Source organism: Heptranchias perlo, chromosome 36 (genome assembly GCF_035084215.1).
Source record: "Heptranchias perlo isolate sHepPer1 chromosome 36, sHepPer1.hap1, whole genome shotgun sequence".
Classification (NCBI taxonomy): Eukaryota; Metazoa; Chordata; class Chondrichthyes; order Hexanchiformes; family Hexanchidae; genus Heptranchias; species Heptranchias perlo.
In genome coordinates, this window is record NC_090360.1 from 5,711,782 (window position 1) to 5,729,146 (window position 17,365).

The 17,365-nt window shown below is 45.6% G+C and overlaps 2 protein-coding genes across 2 annotated transcripts; one reads left to right on the plus strand and one right to left on the minus strand.

Moving 5' to 3' along the window:
- Positions 1–1,331: 1,331 nt before the first annotated feature.
- On the plus strand, positions 1,332–8,870 carry tysnd1 (trypsin like peroxisomal matrix peptidase 1). The gene is made up of 4 exons (XM_067972431.1): positions 1,332–2,639; positions 4,069–4,199; positions 7,240–7,425; positions 8,095–8,870. The coding sequence occupies exons 1-4, from the start codon at positions 1,420–1,422 to the stop codon at positions 8,310–8,312; spliced, it is 1,755 nt and encodes a 584-aa protein (XP_067828532.1). The 5' UTR covers positions 1,332–1,419; the 3' UTR covers positions 8,313–8,870.
- A 5,775-nt stretch (positions 8,871–14,645) lies between these two features.
- On the minus strand, positions 14,646–16,340 carry ddit4 (DNA-damage-inducible transcript 4). The gene is made up of 2 exons (XM_067972350.1): positions 16,033–16,340; positions 14,646–15,572 (listed from the first exon to the last, which is right to left on the minus strand). The coding sequence occupies exons 1-2, from the start codon at positions 16,208–16,210 to the stop codon at positions 15,085–15,087; spliced, it is 666 nt and encodes a 221-aa protein (XP_067828451.1). The 5' UTR covers positions 16,211–16,340; the 3' UTR covers positions 14,646–15,084.
- Between the last annotated feature and the right edge of the window lie 1,025 nt (positions 16,341–17,365).

Below are 17,365 nucleotides of genomic sequence, written 5' to 3' on the forward strand. Positions count from 1 at the left end.
AGTACTTCTTTGGCTGTGAAGCATTTTAGGATGTCCTGAGGTCGTGAAAGGCACATATTCAAATGCAAGTTCTTTCTTCTACCTCTAGCATCTGTCTAAAGTTATTCTTGCGATGGCAGAACCTCAAGCCAGTTGCTGAAGATGACAACTCAGGCAACACGCTGAAGGTGCAAGGCATAGCTACAATTGTTGGGGACTTGGGGGCTGCTCTAGGTCTTGGTTACCCCAAATAGCCACAACAGTGCTTTCAGTTTGTGATGATTGATCAGGTCAAATTCCATTTTGCACATGGAATTCCAAAAGTTTTACCAGTGTTTTGGGAAGCATACTCTGGGATTCTGCCCATTTTTCTGCGCAATAAACATAAATCGGTGGCCTTTGCTATGCTTTCTCCCACTCACTCACTCACTCCATTCCAAATTAGAGTTGCCATCTCTGGTTGCAAGTATCCCTCGATGTTTCATCACATGACCTGCCTCCAACTGCCCTACCCACACCCCCATTATTGGTCACCCCACAGGTCCATCCTCACTGCCCCACCTTCCCATGGTCAATTGGAAAGCGAAAAGACCCTTTGTTACCCGATTGGATGGTGTTTGTCAGTCAAACAGCCTTTTTTCCCATCTCCAATATTTTATAATTAATCAACAGACGTGTTCAAAGAAAATGAAAAAAAAAGCACAATTTTTTTTTAATGCCCCTATGATTTTTCTCCAGGGTTTCTCCCAGCTGTGTTCTGGAGATTAATGTTCAATTCCTGGAGGTTTGGCAGCCCTGAATTTCTCTTTGTGTTCTCTCCTTCCCCCCACCTTCATATTTGTTTTATCTGGTTTTGTAGCCCGTGTCACAAACCCTTCATTCATTGCTTGGTGCAAAATATACCATTAAACCAAATTATAGGTTTATGCACATTAAAAATGAAACTTTTCATTCAAAACTATTATTAATCAATTGTAAACAATTTTACAACACCAAGTTATAGTCCAGCAATTTTATTTTAAATTCACATAAAATTGCTGGACTATAACTTGGTGTTGTAAAATTGTTTACAATTGTCAACCCCAGTCCATCACCGGCATCTCCACATCATTATTATTAATCAATGCATTTAAAAGGAAGCTAGATAAGCACAGGAGGGGGAGAGGAATAGAAGGTCATCTTGATAGGGTGAGATGGAGGAGGCTCGACTGGAGCATCGACCTGTTGGGCCGAATGGCCTGTTTCTGAGCTGTGAATTCTATCAGATTCAATGTACGACTGAGCCTGAATTTCAATGACTGGAAAGTAACTCAAACTACTGCTGCTCTTGACCCCAGAGGCTGCCATGTGATGTGAAGTGCTTCGCTTCCGGGTTAGAAATGAAGTTTTTTTTTGCAATGGTCTGACACTATTCCATGGGATCGTGCTGTGCCGCCTCCCATGATCTCCCCGGAGCGCTGCGGTTGCATCGTCTCTGCCTCTTCGCAGAACGGGAGCGGCGGCGGGGCTGGGGACAGGTCGAGAGAGGAGCCCCAGCCCGGGATCCCAGCCCTGCCCGATGGCCAGGCTCCTGTCCCTCCACGGGATGCAGCCTGGAGCTGCAGTGGGCTGCTGCTGGACCGCGGGCGTGGACTCGTCCTTTGCCACGGCCACATCTTCTTCCCGTTCCTCCAACAGCGAGAGCAGAATCCGAGTCACAAGCCGTTCCTGCCGTCTGGAGCTTTCCACCACGATCTACAGATCCATGTCCAGTTGCCTGGAGCCAAACCCAATGCTCCATTGACTTTAGCTCCCAAACATGCAGCAGCAGCCCTGGAGCCTGAATCAGATCCCTCCAATTCGGACTTCACCCCTAGTTTGTCTTCAGTAGCACCTGATCTGGATGAGCTCCAGAGTTGCAGCCAGGCTGAGATGCTCATGGTATTCCCTTGCCCAGAATTCCAAGATATCTTCCAAACCTTATTCAACAAGTCAGACAAATGGCATTTCTACAGCGAAGACAAAGAACCCGAGCTCCAGCCTGAGCTGGACCTGACCTGGTTTGGCCTGTTGCACTGCCCTGGTTGGGGTGATGACGCCCTTGGGGGAGAACATCTGCAGTATGTGGGGAGCGAGTGTTTGAGGAAAGGACAGCCCTTGTTCAGTTGTGCTTCGCCCTTTGCCTCTTTCTGCCCCGAGATCTTCATGAACGCGTTCAGTAAAGGAATAGTGAGTAACCTGGCGGGAGAGCGGAACGCAATGATTTTGACGGATGCCCGCTGTCTGCCGGGGACTGAAGGAGGTGGCGTCTACATCAAATCTCAAGATCTGTACTATTTAGCTGGTTTAATCGTGGCACCCCTTTGCTGGAAAGCCAATGAGTGGGTTGGACTGACCTTGGTGTGTTCTGTGACCTGCATTTTTGACACCGTTAGAAGGATTTTGAATGGATTTGACCAAAGTGGCAAGAAGATGTCATTCAGCCTGGTATCTGGTCACCTGCCCCTGACCATCCCAGAGAGGCACGGTTTAACTCGGCTGCTTGGCGCAGTGGCTCTGCTGGAGTGTGGTAGAGTTTGGGGATCAGGAGTGATTGTCAGTCCCAGGCTGATTCTTACATGTAGACACGTGTTGGACCGAGCATCAGCTATCAGAGTGAAAATACAGTCCGACTCAAACAGGTAGGAGTCCTCTGGGCGGAATTGGACAGTTTTGTAGAATTGTGCTATCGGCACAGTGTGGAAGAGCTCTTGTTACTCCTCAACATTTTAAGATCCACACTCTTGGAAGGGACCCTCAACTGTGTGGAGAATGTATCAGAAATCAGGGCGCATGCAATCTATAAGTTCCAACCAGCGGTCAGGAGATCAAGAGCAGCATGTGCCCGAATTTCTGGTATGGACTCCCAGCGGGTGAGGCTCCTCGATGGAAGTACAGACACATAACGTTCCCCATTATAATCTAGGCTGATGATCCAGTGCAGATATGAGGGAGAACTGTGTGTCAGAGGTGCCGTCCTTTGGATGAGACATTAATACAAGGCTTGCTCTGGCGGATGTAGATTCCTTGGTTCTATTCAAAGAGCAGGGAGTTCTCCCGGTGTCCTGGCCAACATTCCTCCCTCAACCAACACCACCAAAAGAAACCGACTAGTTGGTTGTTCATCTCATTGCTGTTTGTGGGACTGTTTTTCTACATAACACAGTCACTGCACTTCAAAATAATTCATTGTACGTGAAGCACTTTGGGACATTTCTAAGATAAATGATAAGGTGCTATATATGGATCTTTCTTACACACTCCTGTCAACGGGAGGAGGCTATCTCTGAAATAGCCTCAGCTAACATGGCACATTTTCTGTGTTGTGACTAACCTACGTAAGACATAAATCTTTCTGCACAGTTAGTGAAACAGATACCATGAAGCCAGGAGTGTTGACTTCTTGCTGGGGTACAGTTTCACAGGCACAGGCCTCCCTCTGGTACCTTACCCAAGTAGCAATAATTAAGGCAGTTAATTAGTATGGAAATGACTCCATCCCACCAGTAATTTGTTGCCAATAAATGTTCTTAATTGAAGAAGTGAGCATCTAAAGCACAAGTCAAGTGTATTTCAACATGAATTTTTAATCGATATAGAAAACTGTGACCCTGTTAGAAATTTGTAACATTTTTTTGAGGCTGTTTGTAGGTTTTTCTCTCTTCCTTTTTCTCCTCGAGGTGTTAAGTCCTTGTTTGGGTACGCGACTGTACCCATGTGGCCACCCTTCATGTGTGAGCTTCAACAGTAAGTATCACCAGTCTGTGTGACCAAATCGCAGCCGAGCCCAATCATACGGTCGCCTGGCATCCACATGTTGGGTTGTGGGTGGGGATCAGGAGCGGAAATCCTGGCCAATTGTTCCCATCCTTAATCCACCGGCACTGATGCCAGTTATAGCCTCCCTACTCTACTGAGATCAGCTAACTCGGCCCAGGCCAGGCATCAAACTTTTGCCAAACCTTCTGATTCTCCTTTACTCTCTCTCTCTCTCTAGTGAGTAATGAGCAGTAAAGTTGGTGCAGGTCTAAAATTAGTTTTCTTTTAACCCTTCCCTATGTTTACCTACAGCTGCCTTGTGATAAGAGGAAGAGTGTTGTTTGCCACAAAGGAGGATTCAGCCTACGACGTGGCTGTGGTGGAACTGGATGAAGATCTGTCGTCTGTCGTAACACCTGCTGTTGCTTCTGGGTTTAGCACAGGTGCGGAAAGAGCAAGGAAAGGAAATAGGATTACTTAAGGAAAATAATTTAATAGCCATAATTTTTTAAAAAACAAATACATTTGGGCCAAAGGTTCTCAATCTGGATGGGATGGAAGTGGCTCTGTAGTCTTATAAATTCATTTCCTAACCATCAATATGAACAATAACTTGCATTTATACAGCTTTCCATATCGAGTGAAGATTCGATTTATTGAGGATCTAAAATGAGTGATTTTTTTTTTACTTTCCTGCGCATCTGTCTGATTATTTATTTCCTTTTAGAATCATACAGCACAAAAGGAGGCCATTCGGCCCATCGTGCCTGTGCCGGCTCTTTGAAAGAGCTGTCCAATTAGTCCCACTCCCCTCCCCTGCCCTTTCCTCATAGCCCTGCAAGTTTTCCCCTTCGAGTATTTATCCAATTCCCTTTTGAAAGTTGTTATTGAATCTGCTTCCACCGCCCTTTCAGGCAGTGCATTCCAGATCATAACAACTCGCTGCGTAAAAAAAATTCTCCTCGTCTCGCCTCTGGTTCTTTTGCCAATTTTCTTCGTGTCGTGGAGTCACTATCAATTTTTTCTAATTACTTGTTTATAGACCCAGTTTTTAAGGGTCTCTGAATCTGCTGTTGAGGTAGTGGAGTGGGATTTAGTGGCATAAAAATCCAGGAGCCGACTCACAGGCTCTCAATTAAAATGGCACTGATACCCAAACTGCTACAGATTGACTGAAGTACATTTAACTTTCTCCCAGTTGTGTACAGTATCACTCAACACACTCAACTCCTGATTGTGAAACAGTCAGCTCCTCTGAGTAAGTGCACTGATGGGTCAGATACGACATGTATCATAAAGTGCGACATTGCATTGTAACTAGTGAGGGACAAAGACACCAGCAGGGTTAGATAAAGCCTTATCTCCCCTTCACTGTGTGAGGACCCATTTCGACAGCGGAGTGTTTGCTGTCTGTTAAAGTTTACATTTATTAACAGGACAGATTGCACTTTTTAAAAGAAAAAACAGTGAGAAATTGATTTGAGAGAAAAGTTCCGTGTGGTCAAAGCAGAATTAATGCTTAGCTTACATTGTGTATCGTTTCAGGGTGAGGGAGGTTGTTGTTGGGGAATGAAATGCTTTGTGCATTTTGTACCTGGCATCGGGTAGAACGCGGGTCAGGCACAGAGTTACGGTGCAATTTTAGTTCAAAATGCCATTTAAAATACTTAATCCCAACTGCAGACTCAGCATGAAAAACAGTCTTTGTGTCTGCTGCCAGGATAAGAGCTGGATTTAAATACCAGGACCCAGGTCACAGATACCAGTCTCCCGGAATCCAAATTAAAACACAGCAGTGTAAAATTGGCCTCAAGTATACAGCCCAGCAACGTACATAATTGCAAGCTTAGAACAACGCCAGAGTTACATTGCCGTAGCACGACCCTGTCGTAAGGCAGTTTACGTGCCCCCATCCAACAGGAGCGTAGCCGAGTGAGCCTCCTTCTGTCGACTTGTGTTCTGTAGTGTAGTCTGTACTCTGAGTCAGGAGGACGTGGGTTCAAACCCCACTCCAGGACTTGAGCACAAAATCTAGGCTGGCACCAGTGCAGTGCTGAGGGAGTGCAGCACTGTCGCAAGTGCTGCTCTTTGAACGAGACGCAAAGCCTGGTGTCCTGACTAACATTCTCAGCAATTAGCACCAAAACCAGGTAAACTGGTTGTTTATCACATCATGGAATCTTACTGTCTGCAAAATGGTTGCTATGTCTGCCTACACAATCACTGCACTTCAAACTAATCCATTGTGTGTGAAGTGCTTGAGATGTTTTTTTTAATATAATGAGGCACTGTATAAATGCAAGCCTCTCTTTTCTCTAGATACTACCTCCCCAAACAAGCTCTGTTTATTGTATAAATGGGAAATAGTGTGAAATAAGTACCTTATGCTTGGGTTAAAGGTATTTACTCACACTGGCGGAAAGTGGGAAGTGGTGTTCCACAGGGATCGGTGCTAGGACCACTGTTGTTCACCATTTACATAAACGATTTGGACTCGGGAATCGGACGTACAATTGGGGGTATAGTTAATACTGAAGAAGACTCCAACGAAATACAAGAAGACGTTAATAAACTTGCAAAATGGCAAATGAATTTCGATATAGATAAGTGTGAGGCGGTGCATTTTGGTAGGAGGAATAAAGAGGCCACGTAATCCTTGGAAAGTAAGATTCTAAATGGGGTAGATGCGCAAAAGGATCTCGGGGTACAGATTCATAAATCATTAAAAGTAGCAAGGCAGGTTAACAAGGCCATAAAATAGGCAAACAAAGCACCAGGATTCAATTCTGGAGGAATAGAATTGAAAAGCAGAGAAGTTATATTAAACTTGTCTAGAACCTTGGTTCGACCACACTTAGAGTGCTGTGAGCAATTCTGGTCACCATATTACAAAAAAGGATATAAAGGCACTGGAGAAGGCCCAAAAAGATTTACAAGGATCGTACCAGAACTGAGCAGTTATAACTATCAGGAAAGACTGAACAGACTGGGGCTCTTTTCTGTAGAAAAGAGAAGGCCGAGGGGTGACCTGATAGGGATCTTTAAAATTATGACGTGGGTGACCTGATAGGGATCTTTAAAATTATGACGTGGTTCGAAAGGGCGGATGTAGAGAAGATGTTTCCACTTACAGGAGAGATCAAAACTAGGAGTCATAAATATAAGATGGTCACTAATAAATCCAATAAGGAATTCAGGGGAAACTTCATTACCCAGAGAGTAGTTAGAATGTGGAACTCGCTACCGCATGGAATAGTTGAGGCGAATAGCATAGATGCATTTAAGGAGAAGCTAGATAAACTCATGAGGGAGAAACAAATAGAAGGATATGCTGATAGGGTTTGATGAAGTAGGGAGGGAGGAGGCTCGTGTGGAGCTTAAACACCGGCATAGACCTGTTGGGCCGAATGACTTTTTCTGTGCTGTAAATTCTATGTAATTCCATGTTATGCCTTCAGTGAACCTGTGTCTCTTTGCCGACAGGAGAGGATGTTTGTGTAGTTGGCTACGGGGTATTTGGCCGAGCCTGTGGGCCGTCGGTGACAGCTGGGATTCTATCTGCTGTAATCACTGCAGACAACCAGCCAGTGATGCTCCAGACAACCTGCGCAGTCCATGCTGGGGCCAGTGGTGGGCCTGTCTTCAGAACAAGCAGTGGAGAGTTGCTGGGTAGGTTGGCATTCATCGCTTAATGGTTGGAGTTTGTACAGGACATCTTTTAGTCAGCTATTTTGAAGAAGAGCAGGGGAGTTCTCCCCGGTGTCTTGCCCAATATTTATCCCTCAACCAACATAATTTAAAAAAAAACAGATTATCTGGTCATTATCTCATTGCTATTTGTGGGATCTTGCTGTGCGCAAATTGGCTGCCACGTTTCCCACACTGCAACAGTGACTACACTTCAAAAGTACTTCATTAGCCGTAAAGCGCTTTGGGACGTCCTGAGGTCATGAAAAGTGCTATATAAAAGCATGTCTTTCTATTCTTTTTTTTTTGTAAGTACTTAGTGCCATGTTGCCCCCCCCAATTTTGCTTAAGATCATTCACCTCCTTGCCTCCCATGTTGGCCTCTGTATTTTCAGTTGGCGAATTGCCCTGTTGGAAATTCTTTTATCCGCATCAAGACTTCTTTCACTCTGAAGTTTGCACTAAGATTAAGCTGCACTAAAATAATCCCTTAAAGCGTATAAATATTGGTCAAAATGGTGGAATGAATCTGTTTTGACAAGAAAGTTTTTGTAGGGACAGCATCATGTGTGTCAACGCAATAGGGCAGAAATTGAAGTACAAGTTCTGTCAAGGTTTAAAAATAATGCGCAGTGTCATCTTTCCGAACAGGGATTGTATCCAGCAATGCCCGAAATAACAGCGCGGGAGCCACCTACCCCCACCTGAACTTCAGCCTTCCTATCACGATCCTACAACCTCTGCTCTCTGCCTACAGCCGAGTAAGGGACGCCGCGGTCTTTGAGCGACTGAACGAAGCGAGCGATCGGCTGCGCGCACTTTGGAGACTCCAGGGCAGTTTCTCAGCCTCTCAGAAGAGCAAACTGTAACTCTTAAGGGGGCCACTGAGGAGACAGGTCTGGTTGAAGGTCCCAGAAACCGATGGGAGATTAATCCAATAGAGTTGAAAATGACAGGAGTTTGGTTTCCCTGGCTCCGTATACGATTACCTGGAACCTAATCTAAATTAAGCGGCTCCCTGAACTCCACAGCACATATCCTTAAATCTGATGGGAGTAACTACATGACAGTAATCTCATCTCCGGTGTTTGGATGATGATTATAAACTGCTTGAACTTTGTTCTCTTGGTATTCAATGTCACTTCCATCTTTCAACAAGATTGCTGCTTGGATTCTGATTATTTTGCATTAAATAGCATCATGTACCTCTGTCAATCAATGTGATGCCCTCTCTTCCTGTTAGCTAGCTCTATTGTAACTGTGATGACATAAAGTTATAAAACATTACTTCTGATCACATGACACAGGTGAAAGCCAGAAGTCAATGAGCATAGTCCCAATAATAATAGTCCCAGGAATTAAAGAAGACGGTAAACCTCCAACAATCTGATTAAAACAGATGAAACTCAATAAATCCAACTAATAAATTTTGTGTCTATGTCCTGGCTTTCTAGAGCTCTTTAAGGAGGTGATAGATATGGTGGATGGGGGAAATGTAGTGGATGTGATACATGGAGTTTCAGAAAGTTTTTGACAAGTTACCACACATTGGTGAAGATTAAAGGGTATGGAATTAGGGGGAGATCGCAAATTGGATTAAAAGCTGGGTAGTAGGGAGGAAACTGAGAGTTTTTTTTAATTGGTTGTTGGGACGTGGATGTCACTGGCAATTTATTGCCCATCCCTTTTTGCCCTTGAGAAGGTAGTGGTGAGCCGCCTTCTTAAACACTGCAGTCCATGTGGTGAAGATACTCACACAATGCTGTTAGGTAGGGAGTTCCAGGATTTTGACTTTGTGACGCTGAAGGAACGGCGATATATTTCCAAGTCAGGATGGTGTGTGACTTGGAGGGGAGCTTGGAGGTGATGCACCTGCTGCCCTTGTCTTTCTAGGTGGTGGAGGTCGCAGGTTTGGGAGGTGCTGCTGAAAAAGTCTTGGCGACTTGCTGCAGTGCATCCTGTAGATGCACTGCAGCCATGGTGCACCGGTGGTAGAGAGAGTGGATATTTCTTAGGCCAATGAATGAAGTCCTGGATGCTGTCGAGCTTCTTGAGTGTTGTTGTAGCTGCACCCGTCCAGGCAAGTGAAGAGTATTCCATCGCACAACTGACTTGTGCCTTGTAGGTGGTGGAAAGGCTTTGGGGAGTCAGGAGGTGAGCCACTTGCTGCAGAATACCCAGCATCTGACCTGCTGTAGTAGCCACAGCATTTATGTGGCTGGTCCAGTTGAGTTTATAGTCAATGATGACCCCCAGGATGTTGATGGTGGGGGATTCGGCGATGGTAATGCTGGTGAATGTCAAGAGAAAGTGGTTAGGCTCTCTCTTGTTGGAGATGGTCATTGCCTGGCACTTGTGCGGTGCAAATGTTACTTGCCACTTACCAGCCCAAGCCTGGATGTTGTCCAGGTCTTGCTGTATGCGGGCACGGACTGCTTCATTATCTGAGGAATTGCAGGTAGAGCTGAACACCATGCGATCATCAGTGAACAACCCCACTTCTGACATTAGAAGTTAAGTCTCAGAGTGGTTGGAAGTGGGTCGCGGGTCTTCACAGGGTTCTGTTCTGGGAATGGGGGAAAAAAAATGACTGAACAAAATTTGAAAAGAGTGGTTTTCAACCATTTTTTATAAATCGGGCTGCACAGCAAGTCAGAGCTCCAAGAAGCTGTACGGGGAGCAGTAGTTCCAGGGTCTGTGCCCATGGTTTCGTAGTACATTGTCATTGTGGTGAGGAGCTGAGCACAGGCCAGCTGATTCCACACAGGAAGAGTCAGCCACAGCTGCCATCACCAACTCCAAATGGCAATAATTGGAAGCAGACTGACTTCTTGGCCACGGATAGTTACAGCTTGGTTCAGTTGGTGGTGCTCTCATCTCTGAATCAGATGTTCGGTTCCTTCCACGACATAATCCAGGCTGACACCCCAGTGCAATACTGAGTGAGTGTTGCACTGTCTTTTGGATGAGATGCTAAACCGAGATTTGTCTACCTGTTCTGCAGGTTCAAGTGGAAATCACGGCACTTTTTTAACAAGTGCAGGGAGTTCTGCCAATAGCAGCAAATAAGATGTCATATGGTCCATAACGTCATTACATGCAGCTTCAGTTTAATCTTCAGTTAGTCCACTGCACTATTATTACTGTCCAAGCTCCCAGCTGTATTATTTCTCCCTCAATTGAGCACCATCAAAAACAGATTAACTTGTTGCTCATCTTATTGTTGCATCTGGGATCTTACTGTGCACAAAATGGCTGCACTTCAAAGTTATTATACTTTGAGGTGTTGCCAAGGGATGTGAAGTAGTGCTAAATAAATGTAAGTCTTCGCTAGTGTGGGATAAGGGGAAAATAGTTTACTCTTAGTTCAAAGTTGCTTAATTCAAATTATCCAGTAATTCAAGTTTTTTTTGCATCAAATTCTCACTTTGCTGTGTTATTTACATTACGCAATTCAAATTATTGGATTATTATTTTTTTTGGTATTAGGAAAACAACGTTAAATTATCAGAAGCAGATGTAATTCCTCCAAAAATGCGTTTGGATCTCATAGCCAGAAGTTTGATTTGATGTTCAATTTATTTTTGAAACATTTCAAAGAAATCCAATGTCCCAGGAACCCTATCCTTGGCTCCCAGGGGTGATAGGTAAATGCACCATGTGCTGTGATACTGAGCTACACAGAGTACAAGACCCTGGGTTCAGGCCCTAGTCCGTGCTGAGTTAGTTAATCTCGATCTGGAGCAGTGGCATTTCAAGCTATGGATTCTGGTCTGTATCACTAGGTGATTCAGCAAGCACTACCTTTACCCACTCACATCAGGGAAGCTCATAGTTTAGTCCCTTATTTGGGCATAGCAGAACGCAGTGTTTCAAAACAGCTGGTTCATTTTTAACAAAGTCTGTCACCAATCACCTTTGCCCCCAGAAACGACATTGTCAGGAGACCCGAACTAACCAATTAGATGATCCCCAGACTTACAACTGCAACAAGGCTTGAACCAATGATTCACTTCCCTCCTTTGATAACATATCATATGGTCTGACATTACTACATGCAGCAACATGTTAATCTTCAGTTAGTTCAATGCACTGTTAATACTGTCCAAGCTCTCAGCTGTATTATTTATCTGCTTATGTTTGCACAAATCATGGGAACTATTGGACATGATATTTGAGGAGCAGCATAAGGTAGTTGTAATTTTGCTGCTTTGGTTGCAACCACTGTATGGTTATTGCATCCAATGGGAGCCCAGCTATTCATTTCTTTTTAACCATTCTCTTCCCTTGCCCTCGACAAACTCACCTAAGTGGCCATTCTTAAAATGGGAATCTAGACAAAAACAACAGCAAATTGCATTTATATAGCGCCTTTAATGTAGTAAATCTCCCCAAGGCTCTTCACAGGAACGATTATCAAAAAAAAAATTTGACACCGAGCCACACAAGGAGATATTAGGACAGGTGTTGGTGGGCTATTCACATGATGATGACCTCACAACCAAGCCTGATGCCGTGCCCACTTGATGTACACATACACACATGTTCCAGTAGAGGGTGTGGTCACTGCATCAGGAGCAGGCATTGTGGCTGATTTCCCTTCCCTACCCTAGAGCTACGATCGAGGTGCACTCTTAACTGCAAGCAGAGTCTGTATAGCTGAGCTACACACCGCAATCCTGCTCAGTGGATGCTATATAGCATCTTTCCAAACTGCTTCGGATCATTTTACATTAAAGGCACTTTAGAAATGAAAGTTGCCATAAACTCTGAACAGTGGGTTTTACTTTTATAATGCAGTTCAAGACTTTATACTCAAAAGAGACTGGATTGGCCAGATGCAGGTTTATGAATGAGCACCAGTCTTCTATTACAGGTTAATGATCTGGGAAAAGGTTAGAATGTATTAGTAACTTCATAAAATTAAACAGGCAACACGTAATGAGATCTTTTTTGAAGTGATTATTCCAATGCTCTCCTGACCGGCCTCCCATCTTCCACCCTCCATAAACTTGAGCTCATCCAAAACTCTGCTGCCTTTATCCCAACTCGCACCGAGTCCCGTTCACCCATCACCCCTGTGCTCGCTGTTCTTCATTGGCTCCCAGTCCAGCAATGCCTCAGTTTTAAAATTCTCATCTTTGTTTTCAAATCCCTCCATGGCCTCGCCCCCTCCCTATCTCTGTAACCCCCTCAAGCCCTACAACCCTCCGAGGTCTCTGCGCTCCTCCAATTCTGGTCTCTTGTGCGTCCCCAATTTTAATCGCTCCACCATTGGCGGCCGTGCCTTCAGCTGCCAGGTCCTAAGCTCTGGAATTCCCTCTCTAAACCCACCTGCCTCTTTGACCAAGCTTCTGGTCATCTGACCTAATATCTCCTTATGTGGCTCGATGTCAATTTTTGTTTGATAATCGCTCCTGTGAAGCGCCTTGGGACGTTTTAATACGTTAAAGGTGCTATATAAATGCAAGTTGTTGTTGTTGTGATGGACTCTAGACTACATGCAAAAATGTCTGCCTATGCTCAATATAAAGGTAATGGAGGTATTTGTACTGTTCTCTGTGGAGGAAAAGGCAGATATTTTAATGCTGAATTCACTAGCCCTTCTATAGACAGCCTTTCACACCTGGAAGTGGCCTCTAGGTGGCTGTAGTTTCACCTGTTGCTTTTACATTGTTCTGGTCTGGGGAAGGTCTCCTTTCCACTGAGTGCTGTTCTCAATCAGATGCCAGCCTGAAGTGAAGGCAGGAAACGCTTCACAAGAACCACCAGACAGCGGGTCTCCACAACAACAACAACTTGCATTTATATAGCGCCTTTAACATTGTAAAACATCCCAAGTAGGGTCACCAACCCTGTCCCCCAGGAATTAAAGATTAATCTCCAGGACACTGCTGGGAGCAACACTCGGGAGAAAATATCATAGCGGCATTAAAAAGTGCGTATTTTTCAATTTTATTAGTTACAAAAATATTGAATAATTTTAAAAATGGCTGTTTGACTGGGGCAGGTTAGTTGGAGGCATGTGATGAAACCTCCAGGAATATGTTCACCCAGAGTTGGCAACCATAGTCTCAAGACGCTTCACAGGAGCTATTATCAAACAAAATTTGACACCGAGCCAGGTAAGGAGATTTTAGGACAGGTGACCAAAAGCTTGGTCAAAGAGGTAGGTTTTAAGGAGCGTCTTAAAAGGAGCGAGAGGTCTAGGGAGGGAATTCTAGTGTTTAGGGCTTAAACAGCTGAAGGCGTGGCCACAAACTAGTCTAGAACAAGGCAGGTTGGGCAGTTTGTACTTAAAGGCAGCCCATCAGCCAAAGAACTGTACACAAGCCAGCAACTGCAGTTTTATTTTATGTCCCTTGGTTTAATCAGTACCCAGGCTGTGCCCATTACTTTGGGGGTTTTCCAATCGCAGGCTGCTGTCCGACCACACCAATTCTTGCTGGGGCAGTTATCCAGCACCTCAAAAAAAAAGGCATTCTTAATCTGGGCACCTTAGCAGAGTTTGCAAGCTCTTTTAACAGTGGAGAACATCACAGTGAGTCCATTCCATTCTTACCCAGCATAGACCAGGGATCATGGCCTTGACTTTAACTCGGGGCAGGATTATAGAAACATAGAAAATAGGAGCAGGAGTAGGCAATTCGAGCCTGCTCCGCTATTCAATATGACCATGGCTGATCCTCTATCTCAATAGAATATTCCTGCTCTCTCCCCATACCCCTTGATCAGTGCATTATGAGGGTTGGGCCAAGGCAAGCAATATGCTCACCTGCTGAGGCCTGAAGAGTTTTTTTTTAAGGTCTGGAGGGTGGTTAACTTCTGTTAATATCCAAATCTTGTCAAGTCACTAAGACACCAGCAAGCAACAGGTTAAATTTCTCTAGTCTGTCCCCTACATTGAGGGGAAGATATTAAAAAACAATCTGAATGAAAATGAAATTTCAAACACCCGAGCCATAAGCACTAGGACCCTGCAGCATACACGTGCACTACTATCAGTCGGACATGGCCTGGGCTGATGCAATTCTTAATCTGAACCAAATGTCCAGCCCCTTGAGCAGGTTTACGTATGAAAGTTAAGTCATATGCTTTGAAGTATTAGCAAGGAAGCCTGTGAGTTTTTCCCTAGAACTTGATGAGATGTCAACACGATTATTCAGAGCAATGCCATCTTAAGTGATAAAACAAACAGCAAGTTCCAAGATAGGTTCTTTATTTAAAGTGTACAAACTATAGAACAGCACCAAAGTATTAAAAAAGTTATAGGAATTTATATGCAAATCAATTTGAGTCTTTATTGTAGGCTGCCCTGCAGCCCCACTGTCCCCAGTTAGGGACATTGACTTGTGATCACACAAGTTAGCACCATGTCTAACAAACGTTCTGACTGCAAGAGATAACATATAGCCTCTGTACAGTACAGGACTAGCGCCATACTGGTTAACACTGCACTTACTGTTCTGGTTCAATAAAAGGCAACCTGTGTGCAATGTCCCACCCATTACCCTAAAGTGCTGGGCTGGTTTAATGAATGAATGTCTTTTCCTGGGATCAAATCTGGTCAGCCCAGGTGAGACTTTTTTTCAGTTGCTCTTGGCATGTCGCAGCTCCAGAGTGTCCACCTGCCCCATCTCTTCAACATTCCTCAACGATGACCTCAGTGGAGCTGTACAATTTTCTCTTAATGATTCTGAACCTAGGGCTGAGTCTAAGTGCTTGGCTGTACCCCGGTGTGAACGAGGGGCCTGAAGTCAAGAGGTCCTGGATTTTGGGCCAAAATCCCGCTTCCAATCTCAGGACCAAGGTGAGCTCGAAGGTGGGCGGCAGGCTGCTGTCCACCGCGATCCGATCCACGTCCTTACACACCTTATGGTCCTGCACGTTCAGGTGTAGGACCGCGCCCCGCAGCCCGCAAGGTTCGCTGGCGGCCAGCCGCAGCAACTCGTCGGCCACCTGGGCAGTCAGCTGGTCCGGGATGAGCAGCTTGAAGCAGCGAAGGGCACCGTGCTTGGCCTCGGTCAGGCTCTGCTCGATCAGCTGCATCACATCGGCGCACAGGAGCTCCTCAAAGGGGTCGTCGACAACAGAGTCTCGGTCACTGTCTGTTTCCAAGCTCCCGTAATCTGGAATAAAGAGAAGGGGAGAGGGGGGGCAGAGAAAGGCATTAAAACCAGATCGTGATTCAAAGCAATAGGAAACACTAAACAAAGACACATTAAAGTATTATGGAACTAGTGAACGGGAATGGAAATCAAAGTACAATTGATGAACGAAACGGGGGAATTAGATCAGGAATCAAAGCGAGAGGGAAATGAACATGAAATTAACGCTAAACAAGATCGATACACCAAACAGAAAAGGCATTAAAGACATCAGAACTCAAAAGCAATGGGGGGAATGTAATCAACAGGATATTAAAAAGTAGAATGAATAGAACAGGAAGAATTTAAAGGGAATACAGTGAGGTTTGGGAATGCAACTCAGCCCATTGGGGAATGACATCCAGTGATGTTACATTCCCCACCCGCCGCTACCGCGACATACAGCGGGGAGCCCTTCAATCGCGGCCTCGGCTACACTTACCGCTGTCAGCGTCCACCGCCAGGCCAGGCTCAGTCTCCGCCGGTTTCTGATCGAGCGGGGCCGGGGGTAGCTGTTGGTGCGGGGAGTTGCCGGTCAGATCGGCGATTCTCTGCAGCAGCTTGACCCAGGAAGAGGGAGGCAGAGGGGGCGGAGGAGCCACAGCGCGTCCGTGGCACATCGTCTCTCGGAGCGGGGGGGGGTGGGAAAGAAGACGACTAGACGGGCCGAGGGCCGGATGAATGGGGAAAGCGGTGACCGGTGGAGGCGCCCCCCGATAGCCCGGCTCCTGATCCCGAATCGGAGCGTCAAAAATGTAACAGTATCCCGCCCGCCCACTCCCCCGCTTTATATGGAACCGCGTGTGACCACGCCCCCTCCCCGCGGCCACGCCCAATCCGCCATATAAGGAGCAGCGCGCCGTGTATGGGCGGCGGTTCGCTACACGGGCCGGCGACCCAGCCAATCAGCGCGCGGCGCACGTTCACCACGTTCCAGGGCCGGCTTGGGCCCCGCCCACCACTGGCGCCTGCGCAGTGGAGCCTGTGTCCCGGGACAATTTGTCCCAGAACAAAAAGAGAAAAGGTGAACTGGGTCAGAGCGCATGTGTGGAGAAAGAAAGAGACAGAAGTTAACTTTTGAGGTGGAACTTTTCCTTTCCCCACAGGTGCTGCCTGAGCGGCTTCAGTATTATTTTGTGCCTTTTGTTTCAAATTTCCAGCATCTGCAGTGGGGGTTTTTTTTTTAATGCAGTTTGTTCTGGGCTGGGCGCCAGCGGTGTAGAAAACAGCTTGTGTGAAGGAGAGAGAGTCTGGGGAACAAAGTCCCTGGCACCGCGCCAGCGAGGGAAGGGTTGTGTTCGGCACGTCATTTATCAGGCCAGCTCAGTACAGTATGCTCTCCCTTGGGGGGGTGGTTACAGAAACCTTCGAAACGTAATCTGCATGGTAAATGTCAAACTGATGCGAAACAGATGTGCGGGGGGGAGGGAGGGGAAAACGTTGATTTGCAGTTTTTAGATTTTGCTTTTTTATTGTTTGCACGTAAAGAAAGGAAAAATGCCACCAGTCTCCACGATCTAATAGGATTTGCAACTGAGTTGCATTTTAAAATCAGTTTAGAAACGCTGCAAATCATGAAACTTACTTTTACTAGTAAATCAAATCTCTCAGTAGCATCTCAAAGTACTTGGTGCAATGATTTGGTTTGCAGCACAGTGAGTGTTATGGAGACAAAGATGACAAGTCATTATGCACAATCCCACAGACAGGAATGAAATGAATGACTAGTTAAATCTGTTTTTGTTGGAGTTAGTTGAGGAAGGAATTTTGGCCAA